Here is a 22,733-nt window from a genome sequence, read left to right as displayed (position 1 = left end):
CCCCAGAATCAACAATAAGAGATGCTCCATGAGATGCTTTCTCTGGTTATAGTATACACCATGGAAACCTGAAATCTGTATTTTACAGTCAGTAATAAGCTCCTCAGCAACCTCTAAGCTCAGGGGAGCTGCAACTAGGGATGCTGTGGGTGCGGAAGCACCCCCTGGCTTGAAGTTGTTTCCATCATATACAGGGTTTACAGTTTCAGTACCCCCACTATAAAAATTGTTCCAACGCCACTGAGTAAGCTATGCTCGTATACTTCTTTTTGCTCTTGCATCCTTTTTCCAAGGAAATGAGGAATCTTTTGAGATACCAGGATATACCAAGACAGAGTAATCATGAACCACCTTTTCTGTAACTTCATCTGCTGACTCAAGTCTAAAAAACATTCTACATTGTGTGGGACTTGACTGCCAAAATGGATAATAGCTGGGAGTGGAAGAAAGGCGGGATTAGCAAGGGAAGCTACCTTAGTGAGGTCAGAACGTGTAGGGATAAAGTGAGGAAGGCTAAAAGCCGCGTAGAACTGGACCTTGCGAAGGGAATCAAAACCAATAGTAAAAGGTTCTACAGCCACATAAATAAGAAGAAAAGACAAGAAAGAAGAGAGTCGGGGGTCCGCTATACTACTTGGGATGAACAGGAGGTAAGGTATAGACCTAGGCATGGCCCAATATCTATAATAAGTACTTTCGCACCGTCTTAAATAGACTCAGTGAGGATTTAGGGGAACGATTGGAGGAATGACAAACGGGAATGTGGATATGAGTGGATATTACGCATCTGAGGTAGAGGCCAAACTTGAACAGCCTTAATGGACAAAACGGAGGGCCACCGCGACTAATTCACACCCGAGGATATTAAAGGAACTGGCACGTGAAATTGCGACCCGTACGAGAATTTTAAGCAAGTAACTCGGGGGTTGTTGCCGTACGATGGAAATTGCTAACGGTATCCTATTTTAAGAAAGGGAATAAAATGACCGGGTAATTATAGGCCCTGTTAGCTTGTCGTCTGTCGTGTGTAAGTCTTTGGAAAAATTTTAAGGAGGAAAAGTAGTTAAGATATTGAGGTCAATGGTAATTGGACGAATTTGCACATGGATTTACTAAAGGTAGATCGTGCCCAAACCAACACTGATCTCCTTCTTGAGAAGTGACGGATTACTTAGACAAAGGAAATGCGGTAGATCTAATTTACCTCGATTTCCAGATAAGGCGTTTGACACAGTTCCGCATGGGGAACTGATGTTAGTTAAATTGGAAAAGATGGGGATGAGTATGAAAGTTTGTAAGGTGGATAAGGAACTGGTTAAAGGGGAGACTCCAGCGGGTCGAGCGGTCGTACTGAAGTGTGAAACTGTCAGGCTGGAAGGAGGTTACTAGCGGAAGCCCTCAAGGATCGGTTTTCGGGACCGATCTTATTTAACCTTATTTATTTACTGACCTTGGCACATAAGAGCAGGAATGTTGTTAAGGTTAAGTTTGGCGGATGACACGAAGCTGGGGGTATTGCTAACAGGAGAGGACCGGGATACTATTCAGGAAGATCTGGACCACCTTGTTACACTGGAGTACATAGTAATTAGGATGAAAATTAATAGTGAAAGTGCAAGGTCAGCACTTAGGGATTTAATAAAAGAATTTTAGATATACGTTTGGGGACGCATCAGTTGGAAACGACGGAGGAGAGAAGGACCTGGGGTTTGGTTGTAGCAGGATGACTAGAGCAGCCAATGTGATATGGCGTTAGTTAAAAAAAGCAATGCGGTTTTAGGATTGCATCAGGCGGAGGTATTTCCAGCAAGGAGAAGAAGTGTTTAGTGCGTTATATTACGGCGCTTGGTGAGACCCACCTGGAATATTGTGTGCAGTTCTGGTGTCCCATGTTTTAAGAAGGGGGAATTCAAACTGGAACGGGTCAGAGACGGGCTACTAGGAGATTCCGAGGAATGGAAAATCTAGCCTTATGAAGGAGACTTAAGAGGCTTGGCTTTGTTTAGCGCTGCCAAAAGGAAGGCTCCGGGTGGGAATGCTGCTCTATTATAATATATCAGGGGATTAACGTGGTTAGGGAGGGAGAGGAATTATTTAAGTTTAGTTACTAAATGTAGGCCACGAGGACGATGGGTACACAACTGGGATATTAGGAAGTTTAGACTTTGAAATTAGACGAAGTTTCTAACCATTAGGGGGAGTGAAGTTCTGAACAGCCTTCGGCGGGAAGTGTGGGGGCAAAAGACTTATCTGGCTTTAAGACTAAGCTTGATAAGTTATATGGAGGGGATGTTAATTGATGCGGTAGTTTAATTGGGCAATTGATTTGGATTATCGGCAGATAAGTCTTGCTCGAGGTCTGTGAGGGGGATGTTGGATGGGATGGTGACTGAGTTACTGCAGAGAATTCTTTCTTGGGTCTGGCTGGTGGTTCTTGCCCCATGCTCAGGTGTTACTGATCGCATATTTGGCGTCGGGAAGGAATTCTTCTCCAGGGGCGATTGGCAGGGGCCCTGGAGGTTTTTCGCCTTTCCTCTGCCAGCGTGGGGCATGGGTCGCTTGCTGGTGGATTCCCTGCAGCTTGAGGTCTTCAAATCTCAATTTTGAGGATTTCAATAACTCAGTCATGGGTTCGGGGTTGTTATAAATGTGTATGGGCAGGGTTTTGTGGCTGCCTTGTGCAGGAGGTCAGACTAGATGATCATATTGGTCCCTTCTGACCTATGAGTCTATGAATATTTGAACTGCTGATGAAGAGTCGGGGCCTGATTTTTATCAGAAATGCTGAGTTCCCGCAGTTCCTATAGGCTTCCGTTTGGCGTTTTGGGTGCTCAGTACCTCTGAAAATTGGGTCCACAAAGTATATCTTGAAAATGCACAGCAAAACAAAACTGAAAACAGTCTTTGAATGTCGCATCACACTTACAAAGCAGTGCGCTTGAAAGTAAGTGATGTTTGCACAGTAGCACAATCACAGGTTGAAGTTCAAAAGAAAATGCATGTTTATTCAGGGAACACCCAAACTAGGCAACCAGATGTTGCTGATAGCAAGTCTGAGGCTTTCTGGGTTCAATCTTCATAGCTGTTTATTTTTTACCATTCTTGATAAAGGACAACTGTTATAATTTTATTTCCCTGTTCTACCATATATGGTACTAAAGTTTTGTAACTGTTAAACCTACTGGCTGCATCTGGCCTTTGCTTTCTTTCTACAGTGAAATATGATGAAAACTGCTCACTGTTCTCCCACTTATAAACTTATCCATATTCACTTGGTGTGAGCTGTAGTCTCCATTTATGGGAGCCAAGTCTTAGGTGAAGATGACACAATGCACTCATTTGAAGCTGCCAGAAATAAATAATTTTTTTATACATACCAGAGAGTAATATTAGATGGATTTTGAGCACAGGGGGTAACTGCGTAAGCCCAAGTTAGATTTTCATCTGCACAAATCGTACTTGGTGAGACTGAGACATTTGTTGATTGTGACTGTGATGTCTCAAAACATTGATTAGCAATCAGTTCATTTTCTTTTCACATATTTTTTCCCCACACATGTAGCAAGGAAACATTAGCGATTGTCAGCCGAGTTCCAATCGAGTTCTAACAACTAGAAATGGGAGAACTCATATTCTTTCAAACTGAAAGTTAGGCAATATCAGGGTCTCAAAAGTTGTACTTGAGCTCCAGTGTTGTTTGCCTCATGTTCTGCTTAAATCAGTCTGAAAAGAAAAAAGCAGGGGAGAAAACTGTGTGTATAAGGAAATGGTTTTAACTTTGGAGGCTTAAGCTCTCAATCTTCAGTTAGTTTTGTGAACAAGTAAGTTGTTCTGAGACCTTAAAAAACCTTGAACTCCGTGCAGTTTGTCCGTTCCTACTCACCCTAAAATGTAATACAGTATGGCGGTTTTGCCCTGTTCAGTCCACATGTGGAGAAAGAAGGAGATCTGTATCTTTTTAATAATATCTCATTAATTTCAGTTTACCTCCTTGATACTACTCTGTATGTATGTATGAAGTTAAACCAAAGAAGCTGTTTGGGTGATCTGAATAAACATACAACTCCTTTTGAACTATGGTCTGTACTACTATAAAACATTTTAACAGATTGGTGCTCTTCCAAGTGAGGTGACTATCTGCGTTTTCAGTTTATTTGAATAAATTGTACCTTTTTGGATGACTTATTTAATATCACATTTCCTTTTTGATTAGGCTCGGAATTTAAGGAAACGTTTTTACTGCAGTAGAAAGAAAAATTTTCATATTAAAATACTACAAACTTATTTGAATTTTTGATAGTAATCTTTTTAGTCTTGTAATCTGCAGTTAACTGAGGGCCATGATGGTTTTATAACTGGAGTCATATTGTTGTCTTGTGTATATGTTGACTTGACTTTGGCAACTATATATAGTGTTGCCAATAAGCTATTCAGAAGGGACTATTTGCTGCTGAATTAACATTTATAAGGGGCACAAACTTTTGCCAATATTTGAGAAAAGTCATAAAAGTAGCATCAATAGGATGGAAGTGGTGTTTTTGTCATGGTAGTAAATTCACACCTTTGGGAAAAGTAGCTAGGTTGATGGAAAAGTCCTATCAATGGAAAAAATTCTTCCCTCAACCTGTTTCTACAGTGGTTCAGTCAACCTAACTACTCTGCACAAGGCTGAAATTTTTCATACCCCTGAGCGATGTAGCTAAGTCAGCCTAAATTTTAGCTGTAAACCAGGCCTAAATCACAGTCTGACAGCAATTTGGGTGCTCACCCATGTTTGGCCAAAGAGTACTATCAAAGCCTGTAGTGAGGGATTCATCTGGACAATGCCAGCAGTATATGGTTTTAGAGCTGAAATTTATCTTCCCAGTTGCTAGATTTGCTTCACAGAGACTCCAAAACCCAGAACTGTGAATACAATTGTGGAGTTGGGTAAAGGTTAAATCAATAAAGAAAAATCAATAGTTCATTTTCATAATGAATGTGCATAGACTGGGTGATCAGAACATAACTAATAAAGCTTTCTGTGCACATGAGAATATAATATATACAGCAACTAGCCGTTTTAAGCTTTTTCACATTGCTTTTGGGAAAGTAGTGCAAACTGGCCTTTTCCATATTCTAATTACTGCCCTTCTGGGTGCACACTTCAGAAAAGCAGCACGGTAGATTATGTACATGGGTGTTGCATTTTATTTTATAAGGCTCTTGGGTGAAAGAGAGATGCCTTTTGTAGAGTGTATGAAGAAAAGCTGATGCAAAAACAACAGCTATAACTGACAGGTTCAGACTTTTCAGGATATCTTAGGTAATTGAAAGTGAGTCTAGTTACAGCATGTTTCTGGCAGATAAGTATGGAGCTTGTGAAATCATGGTCATTAGAAAAATGAAATGCAATAGCAGGACAAACCTAATCACTAGCTTCTCTTCGACAAGTACAGCTCATAATACTGTTGACTTCATTTCAGTGGGATTGCTTGCAGAATTACCTACTGGCACAGATTCCAGTGCCTCCTTCAAGCTACTCTCTTAAGATTTCTTGAGGGAAATCTACACCTCTGCTACTCTGGATTCCTGATATTTTTCAAGCTCCTAGAGTCAAGCCACTGCCCATAATCTAGGGCTCTGAAGGCACACTCTCAGGGCACAGACCTTCTGTCTGACATCCGTTTCTGAGTTTTGGACCCCACTGGCTGGCTGCTTAGGGTGCCCTCCAGACTTCCAAGTACTTAAACACATTCACTCTCAGAACTCCACCCAAAAGGTGTGAAAAAGTTTAACTCTCCGAGTACTACCAGTTCTTGTGTTTGAATGTTTCTGTTGTAGAAATCTCTCATCCTCTTTCTCATTTGGTGGTCTGTAATAGATCTCTACCATTATGTAATAGATCCCTACCATCCCTACCCCTTTTATCTTTACCCAGAGACTTTCAGCTGGTCTGCATCTCACCTCCTTCTGGACATCAGAACAAGTGTTTAGATTCCTGATGTAAAATGCAGCACCTTCCTCCTCCCTCTCTGCTATCTGCTCGCTGGCTGGCTAGTAGATTCCCCCCCCCCCCGTGCTTCTTGAACAATGGCTACCCTGTTGCAAGTTCAGACAGATAGAACTGCACATAGGAAATGGAAACATGCATTTTAAAAGGATTTGTTTGGTTTAAGAGTTCATCTTTGTAGTTTGCCAGAAAAATATAGTTTGTGTCAAAATACTATGTCTACCAGGTCCCTGCTCTTTGAGTATGAAACACTTAATATTTAACTTAATGGATGGCAATCAAACTTGTTACTGTAGATCAATGGTCTCCAACTGTTTTATGCCCAAGATCACTTTTTGAATTTAAGGGCAATCCAGGATCTACCCTGCTTCTTCCCTGAGGCCCTGCCCCTTCCCCAAAGCCCCACCCACTCCATCCCCTGCTTCCTCTCCCTCACTTTCACTGGGCTGGGGCAGAAGTTGGGGTTTGGGAGGGGGTGCGGGCTCTGGGTTGGGTCTGAGGGGTTTGCAGTGTGGGAGGGGGCTCTGTGCTGAGCCTGGGTCGGAGGGTCAGGGTGTAGGAGGGGGTGAGGAGTGCAAGCGCTGGGAGGGAGTTTGGGTGCAGGAGGGGGCTCTGGGTTGGGGCAGTGTTGGGGTGCAGAAGGGGATAAGGGCTCTGAGAGGAGGGTCAGGGCTGGTGCAGGAGAGGGTATGGAGTGCTGGCTCTGGGATGGGGTTCAGGGCTGGGGCAGGGATTGGGATGTAGGAGGGGGTTCAGGGTGCAGGAGGGGGCATAGGGTGCTGGCTCCTGCCGGGGGGCACTTACCTCTGGCAGCTCCTGATCGGCAGCACAGCAGGTCTAAGGCAGGGTCCCTGCCTACCCTGACCCCACTCACGCACATCAGCACCTCCTCCCTATCATGAGCTGGGCCACCCCCCGACCCTGCCAGCCAGTAGTGCACCAAATGGCCACCCCGCTCCCTAAAGGGGCCAACATGCCTCTGCGGCCCTGTATTAGCTCACAATGCTGAATTTACAAGCCAACAGACAGGCAGGTGAATAAACATCCCTTGTCTCATAGGCAACCTGTTTCCCCACTTCTGCTGTGATACAGAATGTAAGAACATATCTTCACAGTATACATACATATCTCCTTACCTAGTATTTGTATATGCCTTTCACAGACTATGTTAATGACCAATGGCCCTGACTTTCATTTAAGACCTCACATGACATTCTTTGGTGAACCAGAATGTACATGTCAGAAGCAGGATATTCTTGTAACTTTCTGGCCATTTAGCATTGAGGGGTTTTTGGGTAAGAGTGGAGATCTGCAAAAGATCCTTAAAATCCATGTGCAATAGGCTTTTTGAATGAGTGTGAAGGTGGAGCATTTGTTTTTCCAATTACTTTATTTGGGCACAGAACCATTGGGGTTGACCCTTCCTATGCACCAGAACAGAGGCTAGTTTGCCTTCCTTAGTTTTGCTTAGTGGTTACTTACCCTGCCCCTTCTGGTGCTGTCCATTTCTTCTCCCATTCCCTATGATACAATCTGCGCTTTTGGGAGAGCCATAAAAACCACAATCCTTTAAACACCAGGGCTTTAGAAAACAGGTTAGTGATGCATCTGGGAAGCATCTTTACACTGATAATTTGAAAATACACCCATGGAGTCATAGAATCATAGTACTGGAGAGGACCTTGAGGGGTCTTCTAACAGTCCCCTGTACTCTAGGGAGGATGTCACGTATTAATGACCTAAACATACCCATTGGTACAAACTGTAAATGGTGTTTATCCTTGTAGAAAGTGTCACAAAGCAGTTCTGCACTAACATAAACACCCGCTGGATTTTGGGAGATCTTGGGTGTTGAGCGGGGGAAGGAGGGCTGATCTCTTGATGATATGCCATATAACTCATGTGCATGTTAACAGGAATTACGTAAGTATACAGAGAGAAGAATAGACCCCACTAGGTATGTAGGCAGTGACTTGTACTGTTTGTTTTCATCGTTTCTGAGATTTGTATCCAATCATAAAGCAGAGATGGTGTCTGTAACACTAACATTTCAAATAAAACTTCTGTGTTGTATTGACCAGCTTGTTTTAGCAATGTTGTGTGGGTTGAGCTGTCTACCTTCGTTTTTAAAAAGCCAACAACAGTCATAACATTTCTAGGGACAGTGCTCACTTGGAGATAGATGTCTGTAATGGTATATCTTACGATGGGTTGGAACAGTGCTTTCACACGCACAGGGCCAATCCTGTTTCTACTGAGGTCAATGCAAATCTCTCATTAACTTCTGGCACAGTCTGCTCTGACTGTACACACAATGTTTCCCACTTAACTTTCTCCCTGTGATCTCTTCATGGTTATGGGCTGTTGCCATCTTCTAAGTCAAATTGTTCATAAATGCCTTTAATATAGAATTATTTACAAGTGTTGCAAGAATGTAATTGGCCCTGTTATGCTGAGAAAGAGGTTTGAACTTCAGATCTTCACTGCTAAAAGCGTGAGCATCTACTGCTTGAGCTCAAGGACTAGATTCCTTAATTGGCAGCATTGGCAGGCACACAAACTTAGGGGATAGAGACTCAGACTCAGTCTCCTGCTGAAGGTTATCCAGATGCCTCAGTCAGGATCAGGGTCATATTGTGCTATGGTAGAAATTGTCTCTGCCCAGAAAAGCTTAAAATTTCATGTGATATGAAACCAGTGAGTGTGGCAAACAAAAGGAGTGTATTGCCTGGGGAAGGGAGAGTGGGTAACACAAATAGGATTAAACTATGGTCTGTAAATTACCAGTAGTCATCAGAGCTCTTCTTTCTGGGCAATATAATTAAAATCTTTGAGGACCAAGCATTGGGAGTGTGGGAGAAAAAGCATTCAGAAGAGAATCACTCTCCTCCATAGCGGTCTGTAGAGTGAAAGTTCAGCCACTGCAGCACTTACTTTCATCGCTTTCCTAATTTTGTGTTACTTGTGTTTATGCTGCAATTTTTTGAAAAGTACAGTGGTGACAATATCCTACACTGTTCCCAGTAATAGCAACCTTAAATTGGATATTTCTGGTGGATGAAAGTAACCGAAATTAAAACTGCAGATACCTGTGACTACTTTGTTCAACTATTTGTAGAGGCAGGTAATTTGTTACCCAGAAAACACTTTCAGTAATGCTTTGTGGTCCTTTTTAACCCTATCATTCTATGCTTCCTCCAGCCCGCATAATGGTGATGAGGCTGGCATCATTAACATAATCCTGTTACTTTAAAAAAGAGCACAGCAAATATAGGGTGTATGAACAGGATTTTCTTTCTAGTATGTTAATTGGATGTTTTCCCTTTCAGTTTGTTTCACCCAGTGTAGTTTTTGGTCTAAAGTTGATGTAATGAATCACTGAATTTATATTTCTTACAGAAATATGTTTACAAAATTTTATTGTCTCTTGAAAAGTACTGAGGGTATGGCTACACTTGAAATTTCAAAGTGCTGCCGCGTGAATGTGGTCGGAGCAGCAGCGCTGGGAGAGAGCTCTCCCAGCGCTGCATGTAAACCACATCCTCTGTGGGTGTAGTGTGCAGCGCTGGGAGCTGCCGCACTGATTACACTGAGGCTTTACAGCGCTGTATCTTGCAGCGCTCAGGGGGGTGTTTTTTCACACCCCTGAGCGCGAAAGTTGCAGTGCTGTAAAGTGCCAGTGTAGCCATACCCTGAGACATGAACAAGATAGACATTCAATAGAGCTGTGAAAGCATCCAGTAAAGTTTGGTCAAGTGTTAGTGGTGAGGGGTATGAACAAATACACTTTTAAAATAATCTCTTTGATATGTGGTTTTCATCTTAACCGGAGGTCCCACTTCACAAATGATGGATATGTTTACATGAAAAAAATGGGGTAAACTGAGATAGTTTTGAGTTCTATTTGTGTTACCACAGTTTTCATTAAAGTTGTAAAGGATTCTGCAAGCATACAATGCTGCAGTTCATCACAATCACTTGTTAAGCTTCTCAAGTGTTAGTGATGAAAGCAGAAAGGAATTTAAATTAGAAGTGTATTCTGGTTAGTATTTTTGTATTAAAAAATATTGTGGTTAAACTGGACATCTATTGCTGGTTTGTTTTGATTTGCTTGATATTGCGGTAGTTGTTCATAATTTTTTAAGCACTTAATTGGACTAGGTTTGATGAAACTAGGTTGCTCCCATTTATATATTTGAAATTCAGACTTTTTTCAGTGAACAATGATCAGCAACAGTTCCCCCTAATAGTATCTGGATGGGCAATTCCCACCTCCTCTCACTTATTAGCAATGTATACAGACTGCATGTGTGTGTTTAAAAAAAATTAAAAAATCATGGGGCAGATCCTGCTCTAGCTGAAATCAATAGGAATTTTGCTGTTGTCTTTGGTGGTGGGGGGAGTAGTATAGTTCCCCATATACTTTTGGAAAAACAAGTAAGTTTTTTGTCTCCATAATTCTGTGTGTATAGAACAATTATTAGTGTTGTACAGCATTACTCTGTAAAGTACTTTTAACTATAATAAGCCATGGCTTCAAGCACACACAAACACCACACTGGTTGGCAGGGATTGAATACTTATTTGTATTCATGGTCCCTTTGAGGTTATTTGCCAGTAATCTAAGTCTGCACAACTGAAATTGTAAAAAGTTAAGGTTCTGACAGCGGTGCTAACTTGCTATACATCTATATTTTATGGCTTACATTTTGTGACATAAATGGTAATATATTAAGCTGCACATAAAGTAGAAAAATCAGTTACAGAACCTGAACCTTTGAGTCTCTGGTGAGCACCCACATGTTGCTCCTGTTGACTCAACAACTTTCAGAATCAGACTGTATTTATGAAGGTATCTAAATATGGATCTAGAAGCCTGACTTTAGATACTTGTGTTTGAAAGTTTTAGTCATAGCCCTTATGCATTAAGGGAGAGCTTGCAATAAATAGGCAAATTATCCTCAGAAAAATTCAAAGACTCACTTAACTCCATTTTTACAGTAAGCATTTTGTTTTTAATCTTTATTGTTTCCCCTGCCAAAATAAACATAATTATTTTTTTTAAATCCTCATTTGTTCTGGTTCCTTGGGAAGAAGGGGTTTTGGTCACCAGCAAAAGAGCTAAAATAGACTCCAGAATGCACACAGCTACAGAAGCAATTACATTTCTCTACATAAGGTCACGTTTATTTTTTGCTGAAGTACCTTTTATAAAAAAAAAGTAGAATAAGTAACAGTCCAATGACTACTCAAATGTTAAAAAGAGATGATCAATCTGTAATGATACTCATGTGCATCCATCAGAACGCATCTAGGCAACGTACAATCTGATTCATTTGGATTGCCTCAGCCAGGATGAAACTCATCCTGGTGCATAAAGCCCAGCATCACTAGCTTTCTGCATATCTCATCATTAACCAGAGATTGAGCTTTACTTTGTGATGGTGGTACAGTAATTTCTATTATGGACTTCTGCTATTTAAGAATGGTATGCAGGGTGAGTAGAGTGCATTGTTCATGCATTGAGATGCTTGACTTGAACCATTCAGTAAGTTTTGCTTGATTTATTGAACTAAAGATTAATTGAATGTTATTAGGAATGAAAGAAATTAAAATGTAAAGTTAATAGTTCTCAGCATGTTTACAATGACCTGTGCTGCAGTGCTGAAACTGTCTTTTAGCCCACTCTGCTGTGCTCTGTAGGGCAGACATGTAGTGCTGCAGCATAGTTTCGTTCCAGCACATTTTAATATCTTTTTGGGCACTACTTGAAAATGCATTCTAGAATATATCAATTGTTTTGATCTAATAATTTAAACCTGTTTCACTGGAGCCTGTGTATAATGTGCATGATTGTTTAACTTTCTTGTGCATCTGATAAGATTTAAGATTTACAGCACCATTCAGCAGTAATTTATGTAAGATGATTCAAGATTTTTCTTGGTTCATGAACCTGGTACAGTAATAGTCTCAAAGGACAAACAGCAGCTGCCTAGGCAAAAACCATCTGAAAAATGTTTAGACTTTTGGGGATTATGTTATTGCAACGACAAGCTGATAGTACTTAGATACCTTTTTAACAAATCCTGTAACCTGGAAAAGAAAAGAAAAAGGTATACTCTCTTTTTTACTCCTTTTATGATGTGTAAAGAAGGCTTGTAGCAATTTTAATAGAGCGGGGAATTTTGTATTGATTTTTTTTTCAGCAGAAAATGCAGGTTCTGAAAAACTTAAATCTTGCAAACTGTTTCCCATTAGGAAAATCTAAACAAAATATTATGTTTCAGGTTGAACTGAATAGAAGCATTTTAGTTTGAACCAATCAAAATATTTTGTTATGGATCAGTTCAACATTGATATATGTGTGCGTGAGTTGCCATGTTGCCTCATGCGCGTTCTAGTTTGGTGCCATGTGCCCTCATTTTTTTTCCTGTGGGCTTGGCTTCCCGGCTGGACTACATCTTCCATGATTCACCAGGGTCTGACCTCTTGTTGAATTGATATGATGTGTTGGGGGAAGGCATGAGCAAAGAAACTCATGGGAAATGTAGTCTGGACGGGGAGCCCAACCTCTGGGCACAAGGCACTCGAACTACAGCAGGTTGTAGCACATTATATCACAGGAGGACACAGATTAATGTTGAGTTGAGCCAAAATTAAGCATTTCAATTCCAAAATGTTTTTAGTGTTGATCAGAAATGTCAAAATAAAATATTTTGAAGCAAATTTTTGGAACTCAATCCTGTGAAAAATTTTATTTCAATTTTTCATCTTGATTTGGGAAAACAAATTTCCAAATACTGTAACAGAATTTTACATTGGATGTAAATTCTGATTTTCTACAAGCTCTAGGTTTTTAAATTTTCAGGGTCACCTTCGGTACGACTGTTGAGGGTTAACTAGCCAACTTGTTTCTCGATCTCAGGCTGAATTTGTTTGGATGGCAATTAAAGAAAAATATTTGTAAACTGAGTATATTTGATATGAAATCATTAGATGATCATTGGAGAACCTCACAATGCCACTTTATAGTTAGTTTTCATAGAACCACCATGCTTTGAGAGAGAGACAATTTTTAAATGGTCTACTTAAAAAAAAAGAAAAATTGTCATGGTGTATGCCATCCTCCTTCAATAGTTTACAAATCAGATCTCTACTGACATACCAAAATAGCATCCCCTGATTTTACTCTTGTTGCTTCTCTCAAGTTACTCAAGTCCCTCAAAATGTTTGATTTTCTATTTTTTTCTGAACAGATTGCTGGTTGGAGCACCTCGGGAGAGAGCCTTTCCATCCCAGCAAGCCAACAGAACTGGAGGGTTGTATAGCTGTGACATTACATCCCCAGAGACGCATTGCACACGTGTCCTCTTTGATGACAACGGTAGTCTCTTCCATATTTTTCTTTAAAGTGAAGCAATTGCCTGTTTTTTCTTATCAGATGTAGGCCTCAGTGGTCTTTCCCACTGAATATAGCATCTTTCTTTTTCTTAAAACCAGTGATCACAAGGAAAACTTATCCTCTTTAAATGATTTTATAGCTTTTCTTATTTATTTTTTGAGTGAAAACAAATGTTAGCTTAATTGCTAAAGCAATATTGATGACTTTGAATCCAGATGTTTTGCTTATGATCATGTTCTTCAGTAAATAAGTTATATCTTAATTAAAAAGAAAAACCACAACAAAATCCTTTTTCATTGATATAACTAATCCTCCTCATCAATTAAGGTTTTGTTGTACTGGTAAGTGTATAGACAGTGCCACCTAAAGGCTGTTTCAGGTACTGTATAGCATTGTTAACAAATACTGAATTAAAATTAACGAGGAGTCCTTGTGGCACCTTAGAGACTAACAAATTTGTTTGGGCATAAGCTTTTGTGGGCTAGGACCCACCTCATCAGACGCATGGAGTGAAAAATAAAGTGGGTTATGGGCCACAAAAGCTTATGCCCAAATAAATTTGTTAATCTCTAAGGTGCCACAAGGACTCCTCATTGTTTTTGCTGAAACAGACTAAAATGGGGCTACCCCTCTGAAACTGGAATTAAAATTGTATGTTTATAATTAAAGCACAAAATCTTCTGACACGAGTTAACCATAGTGTGTAAAATTGTGTTGTGATAATGCAGCTGATCCAGCAACGGAGAGTAAAGAAGACCAGTGGATGGGTGTAACTGTCCAAAGTCAGGGGCCAGGAGGAAAGGTGGTGGTAAGTCTATAGGACTTGAATATTTATTAGTGTTTGTTCAGGCTTATTCTGCATGTTTTAAAGTTGTCTGCTTTTCTATACCTTTGTGGAACTCTTTCTAGGTTTTGTTGCTATTAGATTCCTAAACATAAGGAATTAAATTTTTCCCTAGAGGTATGAGGCACTGCAGAGACTCTGAAAGATTTTTTCCCCCATCATGATAATTCAGAAAACAGCAGAGTTTTTGAATGTGTTTCTAATTTTCTGAATTTTGAATTGGTTTGATTTCATGATCCAAGTAATCTAGGGTAGACAGTAGATACTAGTAAAGCATCTCGGCGGCTGGTGTTACTAAAGTGTGGTTTTAAAATGAAAGCATAAAGTACTTTTCATTTTTTAAAAATTTTTTATCCTTCAAATTCTTTTTGTATGACTTTGGTAGAAATGTCACATTTTCTTGGACTTGTTGTCAGTATTAGTAAATACAAACCTCCATCTGAGGAATTGATGTCCTCCAACAGTGGATCTGATGATTGTTTTCACTCCAGGATTGTGGAGTGAAATCACATTTTGTAATTCTACTTTCTTTTAAAGATGCTAATGATGATGAGTCCATATACCCTTATTTTACATGGTGCAGAGGGAAGAAACTTTCATAAGATAGCACAGAATGATGCCATAGATCTTTATATCTTAATGCTCTTATTGCTAAATACACTACTTATGGTAGTACAGTACATCAGCTATGGATCAGAAATGGGGGCATGGGGAGGAACCTTCCCCCATGTTGCTATGCTCATGCAAAACTACCGCTTCCAACCTTACTACCCTCCAGAATTGTTTGCAGTGGTGCTGTAGCCACCAGTTTCAGGATATTAAAGAGACAAGGTAGGTGAGGTAATACATTTTATTAGACCAAATTCTGTTGGGGAGAAGGACATGCTCTTGAGTTCCACAGAGGAAGAGCTCTGTGGAGCTCACAAGCTTGTCCTTTTCCTCAACAGAATTTGGTCTAATAAAATGTATTATCTCACCTATCTCGTCTCTCCCTTACCTCCAAAACTGTTAGTTAGTAATGCTGCTGGAGGCAGTATTAACTTGCATGGAGGGAGGGGCAAATTCACCGTGTCATCAACAGGGAACCAGTGACAGCCTGGCTTCTGCACAAACCATGCTGCCATTTCTGGTAGAAGCAAGCATGCCCCTCACCCTCCAACCTATGTGAAATATTGAGTATGTGCATAGTAGTGCTGTGATCTGCAAGGTTCAATAACTTTACATGGGTTAGCACAGCCTATGTGGTGGTGGTGTTTTTTCTTCCCATCAGCATGCAGATGTTACAAGAATATGTGACTCAACTTCTGAGTCTCTGTTGTTACTGTTCTTTGAGACATAAGTACCTGGTCTATATGCTTATTGTTACTAGGGGACCATGTGGCTTATAGAGAATGGCCTTCTCATTATTTGGCTTTAATGATAATTTGCTGGAAAAAAAACAGAAGGCATAAAATATTTTGCTTATCGACTGTATCTGTTTTTCTTGCAGACATGTGCACATCGCTATGAGAAAAGGCAATATGTAAACACAGTTCAAGAATCTCGTGATATCATTGGAAGGTGCTACCTGCTGAGTCAGGATCTCACTATTAAAGATCCTAAGGATGATGAGTCTGCTATGGATGGTGGAGAGTGGAGTTTTTGTGATGGCCGACTGAGGGGCCATGAGAAATTTGGTTCATGTCAGCAAGGTGTAGCTGCTACTTTTACTAGAGACTATCATTATGTTGTATTTGGTGCACCAGGGACTTATAACTGGAAAGGTATGACCCTCTCTTCTCCCATCCTACGTTTTTCAGCATTTCCCCAGTTTTGTAAATGCTAAATTATTAACTCATGTCACATTAAAAACTTGTAAGGCAGAGGTCCCCAATCTATGGGTGCACCCTCCTGATGGGGACACAGAGGAACATTTGGGAGGGTGTGGCGGGGCCGGGGGGCCAGCCCCCATGAGGAGTGGGGAGGGAGAGCCTCCCAGCCACACCCCCGTCTCGGCCCTGTCTGCCTGCCTGGGGATCCACTTCCAGCCACGGCTGCTGGCCTTGTGCCCCTGGTCCCAGCTGCTGGCCTTGACCCTGGCCAAGGCTCTGCTCCCATTCCCTGCCTCCAGCTATGGCCCCAACTTTGGCCCTCTTAGCCCATCTGCGTTCCCCCCTCCTGGAGTTGTGGCCCCACTCCAGGCCTCAGCTCTGGGCGGACATGAGATAAAAAATTTGGGGACCAGTGTTGTAAGGGGAATTTAAAAAAATTAGAATAGCTAATGGATGGATTACCTAAATTAACATGCTGTTGTAGAAAACTCCGACCTCACTGGTCTTAATTTTCTTGCAGGATTCAGTGCTTGTTTCAAAGGGTGGAACTTTCACACAGAGTGTGTATATACATATTTTTAGCATTATTTGGCCAACATCTCGTTTTTCTGCATTTGAGCAATTATTCAGACTGTCTGCACTAAAACTTTAATCCTAACTGAGCACATTGCGGAATCATTCTTTTATGTTTGTGACATCAGTCATCTTCTGTAGAAACTGGGGTACCTTTCAGTGTGTTTAAAATCTGCAGCCGTGAGTCCCAGAGGCTGGGTCTTCAGACTCAGGGTGGAGGGGCTCGTGCTATCATGCTAAAAACAGCAGTGCAGAAGTGTAGGCCCAGGCTGGAGTTTGGGCTCCAAAGCCTAGGGAGGTGCGTGAGTTTCGGAGTCCAAGCTCCAGCTCGAGCCACAACGTCTGGCCTGGCCCGTCAGCCTGTTTCTGTAGTCAGTCTCAGATTCGCTGCTGCAGGTTTTTAAAACTCAGTGTAGACATACTCTAATATATCACACATTGAGTATGGCAGGATCATGGGAAGATGATTGAAGACAGAGCAAATATTTAAACATTCAAGGGCAAATCCTTATGTTTTTACTCCAGTAAAACTCCATTGACTTTAATGGGTGTTCTGCCTGAGTAAAAACTAAGGACTGTGGCAACTGGCACACATCACCTACCAAATGCTGCAAAACTCAAAAAACAAACCAAAAAAAAATGGATAGATTTGTATCCTTTGGTTTCTGTTGAGAAATTTTCAAATGCCCGCCTGTTTTGTTTTTTTAAGAGATTTTTTTTTGCACATCATTACACCAATAGCTACAAAATACTTCCCTCGCTCTGCTTTAGAATGCCTGTCTGATCTTTGACTCCTCTTATACAGTGTTCTTTCACACACCTGTGAACCATGCAAAGTATTTGAGTTAAGCTCTGGCACAAGGGTATACTTTTTGTGAAGACTTAATCTTCCAAATATCTGTTTCTGTCAAGAAAATTTGAACAAGCTGAAAGAGCATATTGAGTTCAGAGATTGCTTTGTTAATTGCAAAGAACTGCTATGGCAGTACATCAGTTTTATGAATATGTTTTCATATCATGGAAAAACATGTCTGTACTTGGCAAACTGTTAAAATATGCCTGACTAAAGAGAAGTACCCATTTTGATTAGGTAGAGGTATGAGATGTAGCTCTTTTTCCCTTTTAAAAAAAGGATGTTACCCAATTTATATTATTGGCTGCATTTAGTGATAATTTGATAGTAAAATTACTATCAGTATTTTGAAATCTTGTGGATCTAGAAGCTTTCTCTATAATGCCTTTGCTGAAAGAGTGAAATGATATGTTGAGAGAAGGGGGTTGATGATCAGTTTATTCATGTTTTTGTTGACAAATTTAATAATGTATACCATATTTTCCAGATCATTGCATGGCACTATAAAGTTGCTGCATCATGAGACCCATGTATATACAATACCATGAGATTTTAAAACATAACTTCAGGCTGTGTGTTATTCTTCCTCCCAATTCAAACATGATCACAAGGACACTGTTGCTAATGTCAATCAGGAACCATATATCTATTATTTTTCTCTCTTGTCATTCATCCATTTTTATTTTACCATTTCATTCCTTCAGGGGTGGTTCGTGCAGAGCAAAAGAATCAAACGTTTTATGCTTTGGATATCTTTGACGATGGGCCTTATGAAGTTGGTAGTGAGAGTCGCCGAGCTGAGAATCTAGTTCCTGTTCCAGCTAACAGTTATTTAGGTAGGATTAAGCACAGATGGTAAAACTCTTCAGACTTCTTGAACACTCACTATCCAAATGATGTGCAATACCATAAAATACAAGCAGAAAGCAATTATTTTATGCCCGTGTAAAATGCAATCCATATTTGGTCATTCACATCCTCCTCTACATTTACGGGCTAGTGTGAAGTATAAAATGATACTTCATTGAGGTACCTATAAGAGCTACAAATGTAATGAGACATTTAAGAGCTGTGATGGGGACCTGCAAATTCTCAGTATGTGGTTATAATCACTCTCTAAGTACTGTCTGTGGATTCATACTCCTAGATCACGTGGCCACCAACATGTAGAATTGGGAGCTGTAGTAAAGCCTGAGTTTCTGCGAATAACTGTTTCAGTCGGCATTGTGTGTGTGCTGAGAGCATAAACATTGCACCCAACTATCAGTCTCTTAACTCCTAAGGCTTCTTTGCACAGCTAATGGCTGTCCTAAATAACTCAAATACAACATGGCAATTACAGATACATTTTTAAAGGCTTTAATTATTAGTATGGATTGACACTGATAAAAATGTAGTGTGATTTTTTTATGATGAAAAGCAAAAGAAAACTGTCCTGCTTAATGCAAACAATGAAGAAGAAAAGGCAAATAAGAGGTGCTATTACAAACCAGAAAGGCTGAATGAGATCTTTGAAAAACTGGATAGTGTCAAGAGAAAGAAGCGTCTTTTTGCTCCAAATACTGATTTGTGTGACACTTCTACACCAGTACTCTTTACGTTTGCAATGGGTTAGTAAAATGGAGTGCTAGTAAAATGAAGCCAGAAGAGCTGGTGATGGAAAGAGAGAGCGATTCATTCTTAGCATCTCGTCAGGGAGAGAGCATTGCCATGGAGAGAGCCACTTAGAGTGAAGAAATGAAAGTGAGAATGAGACTTGTTATAAGAAGAAATAGAACATCAGTTGCAGTTAAACAGGAATCAGATCAAGAATTTGTAGGTGCTGGGGACCATAAATAGTGATGGTAGAGAGACGAATTCACAGCATTTCTAAAGATCTAAATGGTCCATTTGGATTGAGGCAGGAATGCCAGGACTAGGGATGTTATGGAGGAACTTTCATGCTGTTGTGAACAGAATAAGACTGCAATAAGCACGACAATAGTATTTTTGTCTTCCTGTTCATCAGCATTAAATTTTCATAACAAAGCTAATGTTGCACTTATATCCTGGAGGCTTTGTCACTCTAAAAAGCTCCTTTGCTTAATTTGACATGTCTTTGGAATCGAATTAACTTCCTCTTTCATTGGTAAGTACTGCAGTGCCAGCCTGGCATTAATTGGCAGTTGCTGTGCCCTAGGTTATATGTGATGTGCAGTTATTTCTACTGCCTGACTACCATATTTTTCTTCTTTGATCTCTTTTTCCCCCATATATGTTCACAGGTCTTCTGTTTTTGACAAGTGTGTCTGATACTGATCCTGATCAGTTTGTATACAAAACATTGCCTCCCAGTGTAATGGTGGACAAGTCCACTGGTGTGATGATGAATAGCTACCTAGGTTTGTTACCTGAGGTGACATTATATATGGTCTTGGTCGTACTTTTTGTGTATATGTGTGTGTGTATCCAGACTTTGACATAATTTTTATTTATTTATTTTTCCCCCCATTTCAAATGCATTCAAGTAAAAAGCATGTAACAGCAGAGATTCAGATGAATGATAGTTTATAAAGTAAGCGGCTTCGGAGAGGACTTGATCTGTTAAGTAGCTCTCAGAATATACTGTAGCCTTCTTACCAAGCTTATCTGAAACTCTGTCTTATTTTTGTAATTGAGAATCAGAATGGCAGTGGTGAAGGATTCCAAGAAAAGGAGACTAGGGGAGCTTGAGATTTACTTCTCTTCTAACCTAGATTTTTCCTCACAATTTGTATGACTTTTGATATTTGGATGTATAGCACAAATTCATGCATTATCCTAATCTATGTATGCAGAAATCCTGTTAAAATAATAATTTGATGTACACCTCTACCCCGATATAACGCTGTCCTTGGAAGCCAAAAAATCTTACCGCGTTGTAGGTGAAACTGCGTTGTATCGAACTAGCTTTGATCCACCGGAGTGCACAGCCCCGTCCCCCCGGAGCGCTGCTTTACTGCATTATATTCGAATTCGTGTTATATCAAGGTAGAGGTGTATTAACTTTAGAATTTAAACTGAATATTTAGGACTGCATGCTTTTTAAAATGTCGTTTATAGACATAATTAGCATGTTACTGCTGATTTCACCACTACTGTATACAGCAGATTCTCAAATACTGTCCAACATTAACATAAAATACTGTGCTTGTACAATGTTTTGCATGTTTATAACAGAAAATAACATTTGTATGAAATTCATAAGTGTTCATTCTGTTAGAGGCTAAGTACTTAAGCAGTATTAAAGTGGTTAGATTTATTAAATTGATTAAGTTATACATTTTTTTTTTAAATATCCACCATAACCAGGTGTAGCATCTGTAAAATGTACAGATGGTTGGTGTGTTTGTGTGCATTTACACACACATTATAGACGCATACAAAAACACATCCATAGAGAATCAGATTTGTTTGACCAATCATCTGTATGTTTTACAGACGCTACACATGGTTATGGTAGAGATAGAGAGACATGTAATATTAAAAACTTTCACTTAAGGTCTTTTCTTTCTACACACATTACATGGATATATGCTTCATATCATTCTATATTCACACTTGTGTACTGTTTCATTTATAAGGTGTTTATTGTTATAGCAGATTTAAAACTAAATGAAATTGGTAGCATGTAGTGGATATATTTGCTAAACTTGGTTTCAGTAATGCTACCAGGCACCACTTTAATATAGTGCATATATATTATTTTCAGATTTAACAATAAAAAACTCTTAACTATTGATTTTTGTTTTCTTTTGTTCTAGGTTTCTCTTTGGACACTGGTAAAGGTATTGTTTCCCAAGAAGAGACAACTTTTGTATCAGGTGCACCAAGAGCCAACCACAGTGGAGCTGTAGTTCTGCTGAAAAAAGATACTCAGATTCCGAGAGCACTCTCGCTTGTGCATATATTTGAAGGAGAAGGGCTGGCCTCTTCTTTTGGCTATGATGTTGCAGTTGTGGACCTCAACAATGATGGGTAAGGCCCTTGTTAAGCTCATGCTATTAAATCCTAGTTTTGTATTGCTGCAGTGCATTGTATGTATAGTGTTCCTAAAGATGACTTGCAAATGAAGTAAAAAGTGGAGGAATGGAGTTGTGTGCCCCTCCCCCTGACTTTAGGATGTATAGGGAAGGCTTTCCAGTTTGCTTGTTTTTTCTGCTTGATTTTCACATTAGCAATATAGGACATACTAAGTCTGGGCTTCCTTTTCACAGAAGTACACTGGGTGCTGTCTCCGAATTTATTTGAAGGGATGTGACTATTGAATAGTTTTAGATGTCTTTTCTACTCATTGTTAGAGCAATCCAGCTAGATGAAAAGTTGACTGAAACGTGAATGGGTAAGATGTAAAAGAAACCAAGCAGAAAAAAAAATCACATTCAAGCAAAAATCCTTTTAGGTCTTCTTTATACAGCACAAAAAAGAGAGGGAAAAGCCACAAACTCAACTTATTTCTTTTATAAAAATTGCCAGGTTAATTTTCCACTATTGAACCAATTTAATGTGCTTCCTAGTGACCTTTGCTCAGCAGCTGCCTCTTTGTCTGTCCAATTTACTTACATTATATTCAGCCTGTAGTTTTTAACTTGCCAGGAATTTTCACTTATTTCTCAGAATTCTTTAAAAATTTCTGTACTTTGTTTCATTTAAAGTTGGCAAGATATTGTTGTTGGAGCCCCACAGTATTTTGACCGAGATGGAGAAATTGGGGGTGCTGTGTACATCTACATTAACCAACAAGGCAAATGGGAAGGGGTAAAGCCAATTCGCCTCAATGGAACCACTGATTCGATGTTTGGTATTGCAGTTGAAAATATTGGTGATATTAATCAAGATGGATTCCCAGGTGAGAAAATTGACCTTCGAAGATGAATGTCCTTATATTTTTTTTCTAAAACTAGATTCAGAGCTTCTTACTTTATCATGATGTAACCATTCATCGGGATAACATTTAGCTAAATCTCCTAATTCCTTTTCAACAGATATTGCAGTGGGGGCACCATATAATGATTTTGGCAAGGTGTTCATATATCATGGATCCAAGAATGGAATAAATACAAAGCCAGCACAGGTAATTAAACACCCGTTACCACCTGTGCTCAGCCTTGCAGAGCATATAAGCATAAGAAGTTTTGTTCCACAAAAGTGTATAATACTGGGCAACCTCCACAATAGGCATTTCTCTGTGCACCTTCTGTAAGCCCAGATTCTCGGCTACAGCAAAGCTCAAGGAAGTG

At 39.9% G+C, this 22,733-nt stretch overlaps 1 protein-coding gene across 3 annotated transcripts in view; it reads left to right on the top strand.

Annotated features, from left to right (window-relative positions):
• The window catches only part of ITGA6 (integrin subunit alpha 6), a 72,929-nt gene that overhangs the window by 12,909 nt on the left and 37,287 nt on the right, over positions 1-22,733 (top strand). For 2 of the 3 annotated variants that reach the window (XM_032790365.2, XM_032790366.2), the window contains exons 2-8: positions 13,249-13,376; positions 14,123-14,202; positions 15,728-16,001; positions 18,180-18,311; positions 21,258-21,471; positions 22,149-22,342; positions 22,479-22,567. In XM_032790365.2, the coding sequence (XP_032646256.1) occupies positions 13,249-13,376; positions 14,123-14,202; positions 15,728-16,001; positions 18,180-18,311; positions 21,258-21,471; positions 22,149-22,342; positions 22,479-22,567 (1,111 nt within the window). Of the gene's footprint in view, positions 1-13,248; positions 13,377-14,122; positions 14,203-15,727; positions 16,002-18,179; positions 18,312-19,739; positions 19,857-21,257; positions 21,472-22,148; positions 22,343-22,478; positions 22,568-22,733 lie in introns of all 3 variants that reach the window. The other variant, XM_075070118.1, reaches the window with a different exon arrangement.

Source organism: Chelonoidis abingdonii, chromosome 10 (genome assembly GCF_003597395.2).
Source record: "Chelonoidis abingdonii isolate Lonesome George chromosome 10, CheloAbing_2.0, whole genome shotgun sequence".
NCBI lineage: Eukaryota > Metazoa > Chordata > Testudines > Testudinidae > Chelonoidis > Chelonoidis abingdonii.
Note: the sequence above shows the minus strand (reverse complement) of the source record. Positions and strands in the feature narration are given on the sequence as shown.